Source organism: Thamnophis sirtalis, unplaced genomic scaffold (genome assembly GCF_051295495.1).
Source record: "Thamnophis sirtalis isolate CommonGarterSnake01/CBP01778 unplaced genomic scaffold, rThaSir2_p1.2 scaffold_2, whole genome shotgun sequence".
NCBI classification, from domain to species: domain Eukaryota; kingdom Metazoa; phylum Chordata; class Lepidosauria; order Squamata; family Natricidae; genus Thamnophis; species Thamnophis sirtalis.
This window is the reverse complement of record NW_028261382.1, coordinates 90,344,410-90,365,065: the sequence shown is the minus strand read 5'-3', so window position 1 is coordinate 90,365,065 and position 20,656 is coordinate 90,344,410. Positions and strand designations below refer to the sequence as shown.

Here is a 20,656-nt window from a genome sequence, read left to right as displayed (position 1 = left end):
ACATGACATATATTTGTCTTCCTTTGGTATTGCAATGCAACAAGGAAGCAAAGAGTTGGCCATTTTTCAAAAAGCGAAATATGAGTCTGTTTATTAGGGTACCTCATTTTGCTGATAATTTTTTCCAGTCCTCTTTAGCTTGGGTTGGTTTTTATTTATTTTTTTGAAACTGTAGCATCATAGACTAATTTCTCTGAAATTCTTGTCTGTTTTTCCACCCCCAGGACCCTGGAGTTCCTTATGAGGCATTTATCACACCTGGCTGAATATTGTGCCATCACAAACATGCATACCAAGAACTTAGCCATTGTCTGGGCACCAAACCTACTAAGGTATCTATCGATTGTGGCTATTGTAGGGAGCCATGTTAGTCTATGGCAATCAACAATATGTCAGCCCTCGGGCTGCCATTCAGGGCGGAGTCTGTAGCTGCATGTAGCTCTGCAAGGCTTCCCTCACTACTCTGCAGAGTAACTCTTCTACTTGGGTGCAACTGCCTACTCTGATGTAACTCTTTTGCTCGGATGTGGCTAACCAGGAAGGAGGCTGTGATGACACTGAGTGGGGGTGTGGCTGGGGGTGTGGTTCATGGTGATTGGTGATGGTGGTTGGGTGTCATCTGGGTGGAGTTGTGGGTGGAGCTGGTGAAGCATCATATATGAGTGATGGTGTTAACTTGGTTAGAATTGACTTGGATTTGCTTACCTTTGTGTCATTGTCATTTAGTGCTGGTTATCACGTAATATGAGATAGAGATAAAGTTTTTCACCAAACAAACTGACTCTCTGTTTGTATGCAACGTGACCGCCGGAATGTGACACAATATGGAGATTTCTTGGTTTATTTGTGTCAGAAGCATCACAATCGAAATAAGTTACTAGGTGACATAGAATTGAAAATATAAAATACAAGGTTAAAATATGTACAAGTTAAACAGATCTTTCCCAGAAACTAGCAATGTTCATTGCATTCTGTGGTGCTGCCATGAGAGCCTCAACTATACACTGATCAGCACATAAAGGGCAGGTGTAGGTATGTATTGTTGTCTGCATGTCACCACAGTTGCAAAGGATAGTCCTTTTCTGTGTCTAATCCCTCTGGATCGTATTGTATACGGAGATGAAATCACATCTGTTGAACCGAGCTGTAGCCCATGACAGCTTACACTTTTTCATAACATTTGTTAGAAAAGTTCTACCAGCACGCTTTATGTTTAAATAGCCTTTTGAAAACAGAAGGGTTCTTCTATAGTGAGAAATAGCTTCTAATGTTTTACTTTTTGTCCAGAAGTTGTTGGGTTTTTTTTCAAGGAAAAAATGGAAAACATTCATTGGGGAAATTGGCACCAACTCGGTAATGAACGAAACAGTAAGACAATTCGGATCCCTACTGAGAACCAGAAATAGAAGCTTAACTTGTTTTTTTACGAGTTTGGTTCGTGTCAGACGTTAACACCTGTGACTTTGCCAGGAATTAGCTCAGAGATAGACTAAGCTTTATTCCTTGTTGGAATAAACTGCTACTTATAATAAGTTCTCACAGAGAAATTATGAACCCCTCTTTTGCAAGAAAGAGGTGAAGGGTTCTTCCGAGTCACAGATGAAAAGTCCATATGTGGTAACTGCTCTGCATTATATTATGGAAGAGAGAATACCCAAGCTGTCAACTTATCTCAACTGTACTGGATGCAGTTTTGGTCACCACACTATAAAAAAGATGTTGAGACTCTAGAAAGAGTACAGAGAAGAGCAACAAAGATGATTAGGGGACTGGAGTCTGAAACATACGATGAACGGTTGCAGGAACTGGGCATGGCTAGTCTAGTGAAGAAAAGGACCAGGGGAGACATGATAGAAGTCTTCCAATATTTGAGGGGCTGCCACAGAGACAAGGGGGTCAATCTGTTTTCCAAGCCACCTGAAGGCCAGACAAGGAATAATGGATGGAAACTGATCAAGGAGAGATTCAACCTGGAAATAAGGAGGAATTTACTGACAGTGAGAACAATCAACCAATGGAACAGAAGTTGCCTTCGGAGGTTGTGGGAGCTTCATCACTGGAGGCTTTCAAGAAGAGACTGGGCTGACATCTGTCAGAAATAATGTAGGGTCTCCTGCTTGGGCAGGGGGTTGGACTAGATGACCTACAAGGTCCCTTCCAACTCTGTTAATCTGTATCTGTCTCTCCAGCATTGTGTGTGTTGACTTCACACTGCGACCACTGTGCAAATATTTGTTCCTGTGAAAAAGGGAAGGCCTTCAGTTGATTTGTCTGTCTACACCAGGAACTGTTAGGGCTGGCTGGAGCACTGGCTAATGCTTGCATTCTTTTCCTTAGATCAAAACAGATAGAATCTGCTTGCTTCAGTGGAACAGCAGCTTTTATGGAAGTACGAATCCAATCAGTGGTGGTGGAATTCATTCTCAATCACGTGGATGTCCTTTTCAGTTCTAAACTCAGCTCTGTCATTCGAGAGAGTGCAGGTATGTATCTCAGAAATAAACTAAAACAAACATTGGAAAGCGTTGGCAGAGCAGTGTCCAAAGTTTTCGTTTTTCTGCTTGGCTGACCCACCAAAGAAATGCAGCTTAATAAACAACTACCTCACATTCATTGGAGGCCAATCAAGCTTAGATGTCCAGATGTCCATCATGGAAAATAGTCCCTCTGTTAAAAGTTGGGTACCATGCAGAGCTCTCCCAACTGTGAAGCGTCCATTCTAAAACATTTTGTTGTTCAAGGCTTTGTACCAAGCTTTTGTTCCACCATCACCATCGTAAAATAGCACAAAGGTGCTTTTTTTTCCAAGAGGCAACTGGACTTTCTATTTTTTTTTTCTTTGAAGACGTTTCACTTCTCATCCAAGAAGCTTCTTCCACTCTGTGGTGAAGAAGCTGAAGAAGCTTCTTGGATGAGAAGCAAAAAGTCTTCAAAGAAAAACCAGAAAAAGCCTCTTTGTGATGACTATGACCTGGATGACTGAGAATTTCATAGACAATCATAAAATATGGTGTGTCCCGTCCCCCACCTCAGGTTGAGGGAAAAGAATGGAGTGAAATTATCTGGACCCATTTTCAGTTTGAGTGACAGTAGTCATTTCCCTAACTGTCACCTTTCTGGCAAAGTTATGCTTATAAGAAACTTGCTGATAACCCAGCATTGTCCAGGTATTTATTTATAGGGGGAAAATGTCTGGACCAAATGTAATTTCTAATGTTGGATTTTCCTCGTAACCAGAGGAAGCCCCCTTGTGGAGTACTGTGAAGCCATTACCATGGCAACTCCACTGTGCTATACAGTAGAAGTCATTTTACAGCAGTACAATAGAAGCCATTTTAAGGCACAACAGGCTGTATCTTAATAGAACCCACATCCCGAGAGGTGTTAGGGGTATCTTACCCCCACAGTATTTCTCTCCAGAGAGTAAGTCATCTCTGTACCAGGTTTGGTTGAAATTGCTCCAGCAGAGTTATGCTGGAGCACACACACACACACACACAGCCATTTATTTATTTTTATTTATAGAATAAATTCAGAAAACAAATATGTGTGTGTGTGTGTGTGTGTGTGTGTGTGTGATTTGTGTGTGTTATTTGTGCTGATAAATAAATAAAGGGAGACTAGTATAGATCTATTTCAAGCTATCCCAGTAAGGGTATGGCTAGCTGATGAGAGCTAAATAGCTTGAAATAGATCTATACTAGTCTCCCTTTATTTATTTATCAGCACAAATAAAACACAAATATAACAAAGGCAACAGTAAAAATATTGGGTTTCTGTCGTGATGGACTCTTGTGACGAGCCGATTGACAGATGATGGAAGCAGTTAGCTTCCTCCCATAATTGGGATTTACCAGGGGTTGTGACTCTAAATATAAATATAAATATATACATATACATATACATATACATATACATATACATATACATATACATATACATATACATATACATATACATACACACACACACACACACACACACACACACACACACACACACACACATATATATATATATATATATATATATATATATATATATATATATACACACACACACACACACGCACGCGCACACACATACACACAGAAGATTCAACAAACATTTTAGATTAGAACATCAATGGAAAATGAACTCAGTTGGTGTTAAACCATGTCTGTCTTTCCTGTGGAGCAAACACTGAATTTCCATATTGCTCCTTTTTAAAAAAAAACCAAAAAACCCATTACTTAAAAAAAAACCATTACTTAAAAAAAACTCCTAAACGCATATAATTGGGTGGGTTTCCACAACATATTAAGTTGTTAACAATGGCTTAAGAGTCACAATGGTTGAATTCACACAACATATTAAGGCAAAACACAATAGATGTTTTTGTGGATTGGCCTGATGTACATTCCCAATCTTTTCAGCCCAGTTGCCATTAAGAAGTAGTGTCTGCTTGTTTGACACAACTTCTTGACTTGTTAATTAACAGTCTTCAAAATGTAAAAAAAAAGTGCTAAATATGGTGGAGTTTCTCCTGTGAGTTTTTTTTTTTTAAGAAATGGTTTTTGAACTCACTGGGTTTAGCAGTATGACTGCTAGAAGGTAGTCGGTAATGTTTAAGCCATACACAATCTTCAAGCATTATTTTCTTGAATTTAAATTGGGAGTAAAACTCAGCGACTTTTTTGGAGGGTGGGGGAATAGGATTTTGCCAAACACTTTATACTAATGAAAGAGCTTGTGAAGGCCCTTACGTGAGAAAAAAGACTTCTTCTCAAGTATTTATAATCGATAATATATAATATAAAATTATAGAAGTAAAAAAGAAATCCGTGAAGCAAAACTGAGTCGCAAGTCATCGTGCAGTGAAGGGAAGGAAAAATAAATTCATGGAATGTCCACTATGTTAAACCCAAACTTAATTTTTTTTCCTTGCCAGATTTTTCTTGATAAAAGCATAATGAGTTTTGAAGATTCCCTGCTTAAGTCCTGAGATGAAGGAAATGTTGGCCTGTGATGACTCTATTTCAGGAATCTCTTCTTTCACAGGCTCTCCTAATTCACACCGTTCTCCCTCTTGCTTTGCCTTCTGTTTCTGTGGCAGGTCACAGTTCCTTGTCACGCCCTAAATCTTTGCTGGTGTCGTCTCCCTCCACAAAGCTGCTTACCTTAGAGGAGGCCCAGGCAAGGACTCAGGCACAGATCAATTCTCCAGCCCTGACAGACAGCAAGTACATCGAAGTAGGAGAAGGACCCGCTGCTTTGCAGGGGAAGTTCCATACCATCATAGACTTCCCCTCTGAAAGGTAGGTGTCAAGCCTGCAGCTTTCTTTTGGATCTTTGGCCTGTCACATTTTCTATTATTCTACTGTGCCTTTTTCTATTGTGGGAAAATGGGAGGGGGGTTGTACGGCATTAGATGCAATGTAGCCAAAACAAAATTCTTTCTAGAAAACCAAGGTCATCCTTTGTCTCTTCATCTCTGCACCTGGCTGGAAATGGATGGGTGGAACTGCCAACATGGCAATGGGAGATTGGACCATGTGACGGAGTTGTGGGTGTGGGGGCAGGATCTTGAGCTTTCAACTAGATAGGGAAAACTGGGAAGCTTTCAGATTTGGGTTTTCTCAGATGTGCCAACATGGTTCTCTTAATAAATTGGAACTTTGAGCAATACTTTGCCTTGGACTCTGATTTAATTTTGGATGCTATTTGGAACCCTGACAGTAGGAGGATAGTAGGAGGACAGTAGGAGGATTGTTTGTCTGTCTGTCTGTCTGCATTGTCCCACGCTTAAATGCTGCTGGCCTATATAAAAGCATGTGGGCTTATAGCTTCTCCATGAGGATTGCTAATGCTGCTTTCGGAGCCACCATAGTTCAATCAATCATTTCCTCAACTTTGCCAAATCTTTTCTTGCTGTAGAAAGAGGCCTCCTAGTAAGATGAAAAAATCCCCCGTTGGCAGCTGGCGCTCCTTCTTTAACCTGGGAAAATCATCCTCTCTTTCCAAACGGAAACTGCAGCGCAACCCAAGCGAGCCATCCGAAATGAAGGCGATCGCTCTGGCAGGTAAGGGCGGCCTGTATCCATGACAGCAAGGTGTTTAAGTAAGAGACTGTCCTGCAGAGCTGAGCTTGGATGCTTCTGGTTTACTCCACATGCACTGGCTTTTTTTTAGTATTATTTAGTTTAGTTTAGTTTTAGTTTACTTTATTGTCATTGCACCTCCTACAATGAAATTAATTCCATCTTCAGTGTGTACGTTATAACTATAAAGATAAAACACAAACACATATCTTTCACATTCTATACAATTGAATGGAAAACCCCTGATATTGCATTAATATTGCACTACACCGTAGAATTCAATATAGTTACTGCTCTGGGATAGAAGCTGTTTTGCAGCCTATTTGTCCTTGTTTTTATTGTCCTGTACCGTCTGCCAGATGGTAAAAGTTAAAAAAGAAAAAGGTGCCCAGGATGAGATGGATCTTTAAGTATGTTTTGAACTTTCTTAAGGCAGCTCGAGCTATAAAGCTCCTCCAAAGAAGGGAGAGGGCAACCAATAGTCCTCTGGGTGATGACGTTGACCCTAACATTAATTAAATTAATGGTAATTTATTTCAAAATAAATCACAGCATGCTCTGCTCTGAGTGTAATTCAGAAATGCCTCAATTCTTCCTGTTCCACAGAGGCGTTATATACACGAGAACATTGCTCTAATTTCTTAGCATGCATAGCTAAAAGAGCCTTTGCAGCTCAGGAGCACTCCTATGGAGCTGAAGCTCCCTCATCGCAAGCTGAAAACATATTTTGTTATATATTCATGATCACTCCATTGTGCTCTTGCAAAACCTTTGACCAGTATCTGCTTCATTTAATTCATATAGCGATTGTTTTAAAGACTAAAAATTCAGCTCTGTAAATAACTTGACATGTTCTTTTAGTCCAGTCTTTCTCAACCTTGGCAACTTGAAGATGAGTGTCAGTCTGTAGCAATTCTCAGTCATCATCCAGATCATGGTTGTCCTAAAGGTGCTTTTTCAGGAGACAACCGGACTTCCTTGTTTTTTCCTTGAAGACATTTTGCTTCTCATCCAAGAGGCTTCTTCAGCTCTGATAGGATAGTGGGGAATGAAAGGGTTTATATTCTTTACAGACGGCTGGTCATTTGCATCCTTTTAGAGGGTCATTGAAGCACTTGGATGTTTAACTGATGAGAAGGGAAACATCTTCAAGTGACCCCGAGGACACAGATAAACCTCCAAGTGCTTCAACGATCCTCTAAAAGGTTTATCTGTGTCCTCAGGGTCACCTGAGTAGGGCTAATAGTTCTTTTAGTCTGCATTTTTTCTGGAAATCCATTCCTACTCCCACACCATTCCAAAGGTGTTCATCCCAAATTGCATAGCTAAAAGTCTATAGAAATTCTCAGTCATCCAGGTCATGGTTGTCCCAAATCTGCTTTTTCAGGAGGCAACTGGACTTTCTTGTTTTTTCTTTTGAAGACGTTTCACTTCTCATCCAAGAAGCTTCTTCAGCTCTGACTAGATGGTTGGGAATGGAAAGAAAAAAACAAGAAAGTCCAGCTGCCTCTTGAAAAAGCACCTTTGAAGATGAGTGGACTTTAACTCCCAGAATTCTCCAGCCAGCATGGCATAGCATATCTAGCTGGAGAATTCTAGGAGTTGAAATCCATTCATTTTCAAGTTACCAAGATTGAGAAGCACTGTATTAGACTACCGTATTTTTCAGAGTATGAGTCGCACCTTTTTCCTCCCCAAAAAGAGAGTGAAAATTTGGGTGCGATTATACACCAAATGTAGCTCCACCCACCCCCACCAGAGGCCAAAAACAGGAGGCATGGAGGCAGCGATGGTCTGTGGCAATCCCTGTAGCCTGGAACGGCTGATTGGGGGTATTGCGACAGTGCAATCCAGCCACCAATCAGCTGTGCTGAATCAGGCTGCAATAAGTGCTGAAGCTGACCTGGCTGGTCAGAGTTTGCAGCAGTAATCACATTCAGAAAGAACACACAAGTAATTGATTCAGCAGGATTCAAAATAATAATAGTATACAATACATTACCAAAAGCAGGTTTTTCAAGATAGCAGTAAATACAAGCAAAACACAAGCAGTTTCACTTTCAGTTCTCTGCTAAGCCAGGCTCCTTCCTGTCTCCTTGTAGCTCACACAGCAAATAATAGTGCCCAAATAGTCCTCATTGGCTGACTTAGTTGCTATTCCTATTCTATTCCTTGTTACCATGTGTCAGCTGAATACCATGGATGCTGGTAGGCAGAATTTTTCTTATTATTATTTTTCTCTCCTTAAACTAAGGTGCGTCTTATACCCCAGAGCAATACGGTAATCAATTTTCATCTCTGGGAATGTATGGTCATATTCTAAATCGATTCCATTGTTGCTTTTTTCCTGACTGATCAGGAGGAAGAGGAGACAGTGGAACCCTGCGCTCCGCCAAGAGCGAAGAGTCTCTTTCATCTTTGCATGCAATAGATGGCAAGTTGGCTTTTATTTCTATATATCCCTGTATTTTTCACTGAAAACCAAAGAGCAACCAACTATTTTACACCAGGGGACTCTTTTAATAACTGGGCAAAGTACTAACGACCAGTAGTGGGATTCAGCCAGTTCGTACCTATTCAGGAGAACCGGTTGTTGGAAGAAATCTCCTTTTGTTTTTTTTCCACTTTACAGGGCTAATCCTGTAAGGAAGGCGGGAAGGAAACATTCTGGTGGTGTTTCTAGCCTAATCTTTATTGCCCTGCTTACAGAAACTGCCTCTCCGGTTAACCCTTATTGTAACAGCTACAGCAAAGCGCCCATCGATGTGAGTGACGTTGAGTTAGCCATGCCCACCCAGTCACATGACCACCAAGCCCCATCTACCCAGCTGGTCATTAGGGCAGAGAACCGGTTGTTAAAATATTTGAACCCCCACCACTGCTAACAACTGTCTTTCTTTTTCTTCTTTTTTTGCCAGGTGAGTCTAAACTCTTTCGACCCCGAAGGCCAAGATCGAGCAGCGATGCTTTGTCCGTTTCTTTTAATGGGGAATTGTTGGGAAACATGAATCGCTGCAATTCTTACGACAATCTTCCCCAGGACCAAGAAAGCGACGGCGACGAGGGACACCTGCAGGTCCCTGCCCTCATTTCTCCCAGGTCGGCAGAGGACGTCGACCTGAGCCCGCCGGAGATTGGGGTGGCTAGCTTGGATTTCGACCCGATGTCTTTTCAGTGCAGCCCCCCCAAAGCAGAATCCGAGTGTCTCGACAGCAGCACCTCCCTGCTGGAGTCAGTGGACTACAACAAGGATAAGCCAAGCCTCTTCAAGAAAGAGCTGGACTCGGGCAGCCAATCTCACACGCCCTGCAGCGCCACCAGCTCGGAACCAGTTTCTCCTTACCAAGAAAAAAACCCAAGTCCTTTCTTCACCCTGGATTTGAGGCCCTCTGAAGAGAGACCCTCAAAACACTTGTCTTTCTCCGAGAAGCTCACCTGTGCCTATTCCCCCAAGTCAGGCCAAAAGCCAGTCAAGTCTCCACCTCTCGCGGGATCGGAACCCGTTCCTTATTCTGCCCCCAGCCGAATGCCAGACGTGGTCACTGGAGGAGTGTCAGAAAGCGTTGGCCCTTTGGATTGGGCTAAAAAAACCGCCGACGGCAACGAAGCATCAAGCATGTCCCTCTCCCAGCTCATGGTGTCCCCTCTGAGAAGCAATGAGAGTAGGCACGGTGAAGAGCACCAGCAGGAACTCCAGAACGCGGGAGATACCAAGAAAGCAGAGCTTCAAGAAGAGGTGGATCCCCTTACGCTCAGCAGCGGCCAGAGTAAGCCTGTACCTTCTGGACTGACACAGCCAGGTACAGTGTGTTTTCCTCCATTTTTTCTTTAAGTTCGCAAGCCGCCAAGCTCTCGCTTCTCTGCACGCCTTTAAAAAGAGGGGGAAACCCTGGTAATAATGATGATAATAGTAATAAATAATAATAGTAGCAAAGTATGTGTCTTCCAGAGCTTATAGATGCTGCTTGGGTTAAAAGAACCTAAGCTTCTCTGCAGCCACCTTTTGTGTATCACACATACACAACACATTAAAAAAAAACCCACAACCCTGTGAATATTATATATAGCCCTCTCTCTTTTCACTTTTTTCATAACACGAGATGATCTCTTCCGATCAGAATGCTTCCTGATAAACTTTATATTTTTTTAAACGATCCATAGAAATAAATAAAATTGGGCTGCACTCAAAAGAAGAGACCTTTTTTTTTTCCTGGCCCAAAAGTAATCCGTGATTTAAGTTGTGCTAAAGATCCCATCAAACAATCTGGCATTTTCTTTCTGCACTGCCTACCGCTTAGTCTTTAGGACCGCAACAGGAACTTTTTAGACAATCTCTTGCGCTTTTTTTTTTCACACCGAACTGCTATTCCTGTTTTGCATGCATGAGAGAAGACCCGCTTTGGTCACGCCAAGGAATTGCCACTGTGAAATGTTGGACTATTTTTTTAGAGGAAAAAAAAAATCTTATTTTTTTTTAGAATGATCTATAGGAATTGCTCACTCTCCTTAATGGGATAAAGTAAACCATTCTCTTTTGTTTTTGTTTTTCTTTTGTTTCTACTCTTCTTCCCACTAGGAGCCGTTGCCCTTGCCACCCCCCAGGATTCTGCTCCAGTCAATTCTGTTTCTGTTGTCCCTCCTCCACCTCCGAAAAATGCCGCCCGCATCCTGGCTCTTGCTCTGGCCGAATCTGCCCAACAAGCTTCTGTTCAGTCTCAGAAGAAACCCGATATTTATTCAGACTGTAACAACTGCGGGAAAAGTGAGAACACGGGAACTCTAGAAAAATTCCACCCGTATCCCGGCTCTGCTTCGGAAAGGCTCCAGTTCTATGCTCCTCTGCCGGAGAACCCGCTCAGTTTTCAGATGGTTGGGGAGCTTCAAAGAAGCGGGCTGCCCTCAGTTCAGGACCCCCAAATCAGTGGCGTGTCCGAAGGCGACAACCATCTCCACGTTGTCACATCTGAACATCGGGACCACGCCACTTTCTCTAACAACATGGCAGGGGACCTTCACGGTGGTACTAACATGGTCTGGGACCACTCCCACTTCTATCCATGTACAGTGGGGGAGACTCACCTTCTCACTCAGTCTTTTGCCTCGGAAGATCAGAGTCATCTTCATTCCTGTCCTGGACGAGCTGTTCAGGCCGAGCCACCTACAGCGGAGATACCCCCAGAAAGTCCTCCTCTCCATGCTGGGGTCCCTTTGGATAAGAACCCAATCCAGGCCACCAAGATTCATCTTCCCCTCTGTAAAGTGGAGGACAGACTCCTTCCCTTCCCTCCGGTCCCTCCTGGGGAGAAAAATATCCCCGATGACCTGGCCTGCGTAATAAAGAACTACCCGGCAGCTGCCAAACCTAATCCTGGCATGTCCAGACAGAACATCCCCCCTCAGCCTTCTACAGTCACCAGCAACATTTCATGGGGGGAAGCAGCTCTTCCTGCAGGAAGCCACCAAGTTCTACCCGTGAGACCAGGGGACCAGCCAGCTGTGGGACAAACTCCTCCTAAGAAACCTTCCGGCGGCTTCAGTCAGGTAAAACTTAAGTAGGCGCCATCTATTGTGGCCTGCCAGCAGACTCAGAGAGTGAGGAGGTTGGGGAGGAACATGGGCCAGTCCTGGAGTCTGGGGAAGGTTCTGATGAAGGCTCTGTGTCGGAGGCAGAGAGGGGGACAGAGCCGTATGCCAGTTATCAGCTGCCTTCGGAGTCGGAGGTCAGTGAGGCAGATGAACACTGGAGCCTGTTCCCAGTGTGCGCATGGGCAGAGTTGCCAGACGAAGGGTACAGCTAAAGAACAAGGGTCGACTTGGGAGTAAAGCCACAGATGGACGATGAATGGCCTCTCCCAGATGAAATAAAAGAGGAGCGAAAGGGGAGTGGAGTTTGCAGGAGACAATTAGTTTGTTTAATTGGTTCATGACTCTCCAAGACTCCTTGCCAAGTTTTGCAGATGTCAGCCTGGCAACTCTCCAAGCCTGATAATAAGGCCCGTGACTGTAAATCCTCCCTTGAAAGACTTTGCTGGATGTGAATGCACAGAATTCACAGCAAATTAATTAAAGGACTTTTTTTGTTGGGACAAGGAATTTGTTTCATGCTCTTGGGAAGCCTAGGTCAGAACACCATGCTCCATTCTCTCTGCCCTCCCTTTTTGTACATTATAATTCAGGGAAAATTTCTGTCCAAAAAAAACCCCATGACCTCTGCTTTACTCCTATCTCCCAACCTCAGTTTACTCAATTTTTACTTGGCTCCCCTTTTCTATTTTAGTGAACCGTTTTTTCTTCTACCCACGTTCCTTAAGGTGAGCCATAGGTGCTTGAGCTTTTAACCCAGGATCCTGGGAGAAAGGGGAACATTTGAGACTTTGGCTGCCGATTTCTCCTGAGAAAACGATTATTAGCAAGATGCTCTGACTGAGGTGTTCTAGGAATAGTCATAGAACATTTCTGTTTCCATTGGATGAAGTTTTGGGTTGTCATAACAACCTGTAGCACTAAAAGAAGTGTAGCAGTAGGTGGTGCTATTCTGACACATATTGGCTAACTACAGTAAGATGGTTCATAAGCAACTATTGTTGTTTCCAGCAGGGACTTGCTTTGAATTAAACCATCCTGTTGCCTATTTGGTCCCATTTTCTTTAATGACATGGCAGTAGTAAACGAATGCATACCACATAATTAATGAAGGACATTTGAACATTGCTAATGATTCGGATTTTAAAATTCTCCCACCTATAGACATGGAAAATATTACATATGGGCAAGCAGTAGCAGTTGAAGACTTGAAGAAGCCTACATTTCTATAAGGTCACTCCAAATTTGAAGTGTTACCGTATTTTTCGGCGTATAAGACACACCGGAGTATAAGACGCACCAAGGTTTTGAAGAGGCAAATTAAAAAAAAAGAAAAAGTTTTTGCACTCTGCAGTCCTCCCCAAATTGGCCCGTTTTTCGCTCATTTCTGCCCTCCCCAGCACCCAGGAGCACTCTGCAAGGTTCCTAAAGGCTATGCACGGCCAGTTTAGTGAAGGGGCGGGGTTTCAGGAGGAAAAAATGTTGCATTCAGTGTATAAGACGCACCCAGATTCTCAGCCTCTTTTTTGAGGGAAAATGGTGCGTCTTATACTCTGAGAAATATGGTAATTCTCTGAAATGGCTTGATTACGTCTTCCATTACATTTCCCGTTGAAGCGATGGGAGTGAAAAGTTGACTGATGTCTTGGCTGCGGATCAATCACCTGCTATCAAAAGTTGTAGCTTTTTCCCCTGTAAAAACTCGGTTAAGTTGCTAGTTTAAAAAACCAGTTTGGTTTGCAAGTGAAGTCTGTATTTCATCTCAGCAACCGTTTGGGGTTTTATAACTGATCTTTGTGCTTTCTTCTACCAGGTACAAGGAGAGGCAACTCCAGACAAATTGCTGGAGCCTAGAACAGCTGAGTCAGCTCCCGTCGTGGGGGCTGAGGCCAGTGCTACAATCCAGTGCACTTCAGCCACCCCAGTGGCTCTGTTTCATCAGGGACATTTGGAGAAACCCCGAGAAAACACCAGGGCTCCACCTTTACAGATGAGGTCCGAATCTGTCCCAGCTCAATCGTCGTACACTTTCATGCCTCCAGTGCCACCTGTGAGGACAATGGAGAGCAAACTTGCAGCCGCCATGCATTCCAACAGCACCGATACGATAAACCCTGCCCATTTCCATGCTTTTATGGCTTCTTCCTCATTGCCACTGTCAGCAGAGGATGTGTTGGCAACCTCTACCCTGTCTAAGCAAACATCCCTTCCATCAGCCTATTTCCTTCCCTCCAAGTCAGAAAGCACGCCGGAGGCTCCAGCGCATCCCAAACCCTCATCGGCTCATCAGTATAGGGCTGAAAATAGCCAGCCCCACCTTTTTCACAGCAAGTCTGAGCAGCATCCGGGCTACCCTTCTCTTTCGGAGGCCCCGCCTTCCTTGGGGTCCCGATATAACGCGTACGCCAGTCAAGGAAAGAGCCCGTATGTTCATTATGCCAAGCCTCGCAGTCGGATCGAATATCTGTCTTCCCTAAGCCCAACGATGAGCAGCAGTTGCGCGGAGGAAGCCCCACCCTACCCCACCATCCGGAGGGTGCATTCTCTGCATGTGTCCACCCCCTCCGCCATCAGATCAGTTCCCATCTCCCGCACTGAGGTGCCTCCTGATGACGATCCCCTTTATTGCCCTAGACCCCTCCTCCAGTACAAGCCATATCAGCCCCACGGAGATTATCACGTCACTCAGCTGCAACCTTATTTTGAAAACGGCCGGGTTCATTACCGATACAGCCCGTACTCAAGTTCCTCCAGCGTTTCTTGTTACACTGCAGGTGAGGGTGGATTTTACGACTTGGATCCTTACGGTACAGTGCGTTTGAGGCAGTTCCATCCTCTCCCAGGCAAAGATTTTCCATCCTACTCCAAGTTACCGACCAAGAACCTCTATCGCTGTCCCGGTTTACCACCCTACCCTCGGGGAGGTCTTCCTGGGCATCTAGCTGGCAAAGAGCATAGTTTCATTAGCAGGGACGTGCCGCCTGCCCCTGATGTCAAACCCATGTACGTCTCCTGGGACTTGGAAGATATGGAGAAATACTGCATGCAGTCCATCCGCCGAGAGAGCCGTGCCCGTCAGAAAGTCAAGGGACCAGTCATGTCCCAGTATGACAACGTAGCCCCTTTGTTGCAAGAGGAGGTACGTGCCACAGACATTGTTCACTTGCGCAGCAAATCTGATCCTGGGAAAACTGGACTCCTCACTGTTGCTGACGGGAAAGACGGGAGATACCTAAGCAAGGGAGGGGCACCTGAGGGAGAGGAACACTACTACGGACCCCAGCCAGAACCGGACGTCGACAGAGCCCATTACCGCGGAGGTTATGGGAACGGACAGTCAGAGAAACCTCTGCTCCCTCAGAAACAAAGCAGCCTCAGGAGCAGGAAACCGCCCGAGGCTGGTTGTAATTCCATTGAGCACAGAATGCACCTTGCACACGAAGCAGCCCACAGGCAGCCGCCAGATGCTAAAAATGCCCCTTCCTACCCTGATTACCGACCAAAGGGCCACCCGCCAGAACCCACGGAAACCCTGATATATCAGCACTCGGGTGGGAAATACATCCCGGCCAATCATGACGTGTTGAGACTGAACCATAAAGAGGCGAAGCTGGCCGAGGACGGAGAGCGGGCTCGGTCACGACACCCGGCTGCTCCAGCTGAAAAGCACTCCAGAGACTGCTATAAAGAGAGTGAGCACTACGGGCAGCCTCCGGGCCCACCGCCGAAGCCGGAACGGAGCCACAGCCTCCGGTTCCAGCACTCTGAGAGCACACAGCGGGATGCCAGTCTCCTATACCCATACCAAACCCTTGGCAAACGCCAAAGTACAACTGTGGTATCCCAGTATGATAATTTGGATGATTACCGTACCATGCCTCAGCACCAAAGAGGGGGATACTCTGGAGGAGGAGGGGGAGTGGCACCTTCTTTTCCTCATCCACATAGTAGGACTTATGCCACAGCTTTGGGCCAAGGGGCGTTCCTACCGTCTGACCTTTGCCTTCAGCGGCCAGAGACGGAAGTCCATGCAGAGTGAGCTCGGGGAGGGGGCGAAGGGATAGAGTGTTAGCAGCCTCTGCTGGACAGTGGACTGGTTTATTTTTTCAATGATGCACAAACATGCACACGAACACACAAAAGCAACTCCTTCCATTAGCCCCGTTGCGTTTCTGCTCCGTCCGGTCCTCATGCCGCTTATAGGGACATTTAAAAACAAAACAACAACACTAAAGGCATAGTTTTATCCCGTCGTTTAAAATGTAGCTTGCAGCAGCCACACACGGGCTTATTTTTTGTTGTTAAAACTTGAAGATGCAACCGTTCTCCAGGAAGAGCAGCATTAAGGATGAAGAGAGAGATGGGTCGCACTGTGAATGATGCTCAGTTTCCATAGATTTCAACTCATGGCGTTTCCCTTTTAGCGGTCCCCGTCCTTTAAAGCCACACGCATGATGTACGTATCGATAGGCTAACCCAGACGTTTCTTCTCCAGGCAAAAAGTCCCTTGTTACGTGATCGTTTAGAGGAAGTTTTTTATGGAATGCCAAGCTTTAGTAAATATTTTAACTTGGTCCTTTCAGGTTTTATGCCTCAAATTCCAGGAGAGGTGGGGGGAATGATTTTTGCATTGTGTGCTATTCTCCCTTTAATTATACTACCACGTCTTATCACTTTTTCGCACCCTCAATTTTGCTTTCCCTATTTGTCAAGGTGCAAGCCAGTCACCTGTTGGGCGCCTGGTATCAGTAAGAAGGTAGTGAAGTCTCAGGCATGTTACCTGGTTTTATTTCCCCATGAAGAAATCTGTAATAAACTGCTTCATATATTTGGAGAAGTGAGGGGTGAGTGGGGGAGGGAGGGCGCTGTGCATACGTTATAAATGGAGCTATGCTTTGCCAGACCTACAGGCGGTGCCTGTATTATCTCATAAAGGGAATCATCCTGAACATCTTTTGCGTATTTTGCAAAAGCTTCTGAAAAACAGAATATCCAGAATATTTTTCTCCTGCGTGAGAGCCATTGAAAAGCGTGATGCTGGGTTCCTTTCCCCCCCAGAAGTCACGGATACAAGAGAATCGTGATGCATTTCATCGTTTTAGCAGTGGGAATTTATTTCAACGTTGTTATTAAGTAGCCTTGTGCCTAGCCTAACCCAACAGTGGTCTAGACCAGGGGTCTCCAACCGTGGCAACTTGTGGACTTCAACTCCCAGAATTCCTCAGCCAGCTGAAGCCCACAAGTCTTAAAGTTGCCACAGTTGGAGACCCCTGGTCTAGAAAACAATTCCATATTTCTTTCCGATTGCTCAGTTGGTGCTGCTGATCCTGATAAGCTCTACATTATGAAGTGGGGAAGGTACTGCAGATGAGGGAATATCCCAGTTGGTTTGATGGGAGGGATAGTAAAACACGTCCACAGTGCACAGGCACCTATTGTGTAGTGTTTATAGGTAGCAGAAAATGGTGGTCTGGCAAGAAGTGGGCTGTGGGGGGGGGGGGGGGAGAGGCTCACAAGTCCCATGTTGCCCCACACTGAGTGCAGTAGATGCCCTGCGGGTATACAACTCTCACACTTTTTATATTTTTATCTTAAGATGCCTGTTGAAAGGGGAGACTGTATGGAATTGCTTTTCTGGAAAAAGTTATAAGTATGCACAGCTCTTCTTCCTAGTGTCCTTGTCAGAATTGGAGTGCGGAGGGACTTTTAGTTTTCATGCCTGCCTTAGGATAGCTCAAATAACATGTCAGCCCTCGGCTACAAAACTTTTCTAAGGTGGCCAGAGTTTATCCCAGGAATAAAGTGCTTTCTTCTTTGAGGTCACCACGACAACGTAAAGCTAGAATGAGGGCCGTGAATGAAGCATCTGTGTCATTTCTCTTGGGCCCTTGTTACAGCATGATGGGCATTAATTCAGAATACTACCTATGCCAGGTTTCCCTGGAGCAACATCAGGCATCTCACAAGGGTAACAGAAGCTTCTCAAAACCAGCAAAATACCAGCTATTCCGATGGTCTCCCCTGCAGCTACAGTCCGGTTACGTCCTTTTGGTTCTTCGATGCCTATTTCTTTTGAAGTTCCGATTGTCTTAAATGTACAGATTTAGGGGTCAGAAAATTCACTGTGATTTAAACTTACATCTGTTTTTCTTTCTTTTAAAAAAAACCCTATGTGTGTTTTGTTCGCTTATGCTGCATAAGTGAGAAACAGAGGAAGGGACATTCCAATACACCAATGCAGAGGTCTTCAAACTTGGCAACTAAGACTTGTGGACTTCAACTTCCAGAAATCTGGGAGTCGAAGTCCACAGGTCTTAAAAGTTGCCAAGTTTGGGGACCCCTGCACTAATGTCTGGAGCAAGCAGATTTTTTTTATTTTTTTTTGGCTAGGGTCTTTCCTTGCCCCTTCTAGCAAGCCCAGTGGTAAACCCACAAATGGCGCAGAGCCATTTTGACTTCCAGCCTCTTGATGTTCTGTTGGTGGACGCTGATTTACATCGTTCAGTTTACCTCTAGGATTAGGGCAAGGATATACCGTTGTCCTTAGGACAGTTAAGGTTCAGGTTGCAATACCTACAGTTCAAGCTTGCATCTTCACAAAAAAAGACCTCCATTTTCCTTGTATTCTCTACTTACATCAGTCTTAGGCTATCTGCTGCCCAAAACCAACCTGATTTCTTTTCACATCTATAACTCTTGTTTTTCTCCCTCCTTTACCTGAGCCAATGATAATATGATATCTCTTTTTTTTGTTGAGGGGGGTGTGAGGGGGAAGAAGAGCCCACTCTGCTTGATTTTTTAAATACCATTTTCATGTATTGCCATAAATACCTGAGCTGAATCCTTGGGGGGCCCCTTACTCTGTCCACCACTTAAAGCATTTAACCAAAAACAATTTCAACTTGGAATTGAACATCCAGGCACTGAATATTGGCACCTGTGGCATAGGGACTTCTGCGTAGTTGGGAAAGTGATGTACAAGGTTTTAGCTCAAAACCAAGACTTCAGTGGCAGCAATTAAATTCAGCAATGTTTCCTGAGCTTGAAAGAGCTGAGACAACCCCTCCATTCCTCCTATATTTCTATCACAATTTTTTTTAAAAAAGCCCCCTTCCCACCCCCATGAAAGCCATAGAAATTAACTATGCAGGCCTGTTCACGTACCCTGGTTAATTTTGGAACCCTGAACTTTAAAAGGAGATATCTCCCTCTTCTTTAAATCTAGACTCCACTCCCACAGTGTAGGAAGAGTAAGCGTTGTTCATCTTTTTCCTGTGAGCACGGGTTGTGGTAGCTAAAAATGCATGCTCATCAGATCCGCCATAATAGTTCTAATTTAGCTCTGTAGCAACTGGCCTTCAGGTCCCGAACAAGAGCCGAGGTGGCGCAGTGGTTAAATGCAGCACTGCAGGCTACTTCGGCTGACTGCAGTTCTGCAGTTCGGCTGTTCAAATATCACCGGCTCAGGGTTGACTCAGCCTTCCATCCTTCCGAGGTGGGTAAAATGAGGACCCGGATTGTTGTTGGGGGCAATATGCTGACTCTGTAAACCGCTTAGAGAGGGCTGAAAGCCCTATGAAGCGGTTTATAAGTCTAACTGCTATTGCTATAGCTAAACAAAGAATCTGATGATGCAAATCACCCCTCAGCGCTTGTGCCCCTTGAGTTTCTTTTCTTTTGTTGAGACAAACTTCAGATTCTTACTGTAGAACGTGCTCCCCGTCTACTTCAAGCTTTGTATGTGTGCTTAGAGGAAAACCTTTCCTCCCGTGGTAGCATTATCAGGCCTTTGTAGGCCCTGCATCCTTGTTCCTAACGTTAAAACCAGTTTTTAATCAGGTGTAAAAGTTTATGCAGATGATAGCGGAAAAACATTGTGCCTACGTCTTTGCAGACGTAATCTGGGGAGGGGGAGGGGCTTGCCGCTCGGAGGGAGGGTCACAACGAGAATTGCACAGTTCTGGCAGAAACCGCCACTCACAACCAAAATTTGCTTGCTTGAAACGATGTTCCACATTCATCCCGAGACACACGTGTCCCCCTGTATGTGTTCTCCCCCCCACCGACGCCCGTTTCAATTGATGGCAAAAAGCGTCAGCGGACTGCAGCGCGACCAATACAGCATTTGGGAATGGTATTTGTAGACTTAGAGGATTCTGAATTTAATTTCTAAAGGTGGCCTCGGCATGACATTTTCTCCAGAGTTTTGTGCGGTGGGAACTGATGCGATGGGCATGGTACACTTTTAACGTGTCCTCAGTTAACTTCAGTGTCTCCCGGTAAGTTTAATATTGTATAGCTCCATTGCAAAACGAACAAGAAGTGATTGTTGTGTGCTTTTACTTTCCTGCTGTGGAAACTTGAGTCGTCTTTTTGAGCCACATGAGTGAGACTCCTCTGGGAAAGATTGGGGGTAGCTCTCTTAAGTGTTCTCTTTTTAATTTATATAGTGTCTTATTTTTTATTATTTTTATTTTTTACTCTTGTGTGTAAGAACTGGTATAAAATGTATATGCCGACGAGCTCATGTTCTTTTGTGTAAATATTTTTGTGCATCCCACTTCCTCCCCCTCCCTTGTAAATATTTAGATTCTCATTTCTCCGCGCTGTACGAGGGCGGATGTGTTCATTTACTATTCTTATTTTTTAATTTGTACTGTAATGCTATGACCAGACTTCAGGTGTCTTGTGCTATTAAAAACGGAACAACCTAACAGTCCCACAAACCTCAGATGTACAACTCAGCAATTAATGAAGCCAGGTTAAAGTCTTACGTTGTGGTCTCCGTTATTTTTTCCTGCATTTTCATTTATTTTACAGAGTTTATAGAGAGAAGTTGTCGTTTGCCGCATTAACACTGTCCATGGCAGATAACACCACCATGATTTTCCAAAAGTAGTGGTTTATCTCTTATCCTTAGCACATGAGTGAATCTTATGAACACCAAAATTCACATTCGCACTTATAATTTCCATGTAACATGAGAAAAGAAC

At 44.3% G+C, this 20,656-nt stretch overlaps 1 protein-coding gene across 6 annotated transcripts in view; it reads left to right on the top strand.

The window, feature by feature from the left end:
• ARHGAP32 (Rho GTPase activating protein 32) overlaps positions 1–20,436 on the top strand; it is a 165,559-nt gene extending 145,123 nt beyond the window's left edge. For all 6 annotated transcript variants that reach the window (XM_087706354.1, XM_087706357.1, XM_087706356.1 and 3 more), the window contains 8 exons: positions 225–332; positions 2,338–2,483; positions 5,096–5,297; positions 5,917–6,062; positions 8,440–8,514; positions 8,999–9,880; positions 10,657–11,621; positions 13,477–20,436. In XM_087706354.1, the coding sequence (XP_087562480.1) occupies positions 225–332; positions 2,338–2,483; positions 5,096–5,297; positions 5,917–6,062; positions 8,440–8,514; positions 8,999–9,880; positions 10,657–11,621; positions 13,477–15,702 (4,750 nt within the window). In that variant the 3' untranslated portion in view covers positions 15,703–20,436. The remainder of the gene's footprint in view (positions 1–224; positions 333–2,337; positions 2,484–5,095; positions 5,298–5,916; positions 6,063–8,439; positions 8,515–8,998; positions 9,881–10,656; positions 11,622–13,476) is intronic.
• Positions 20,437–20,656: the final 220 nt, after the last annotated feature.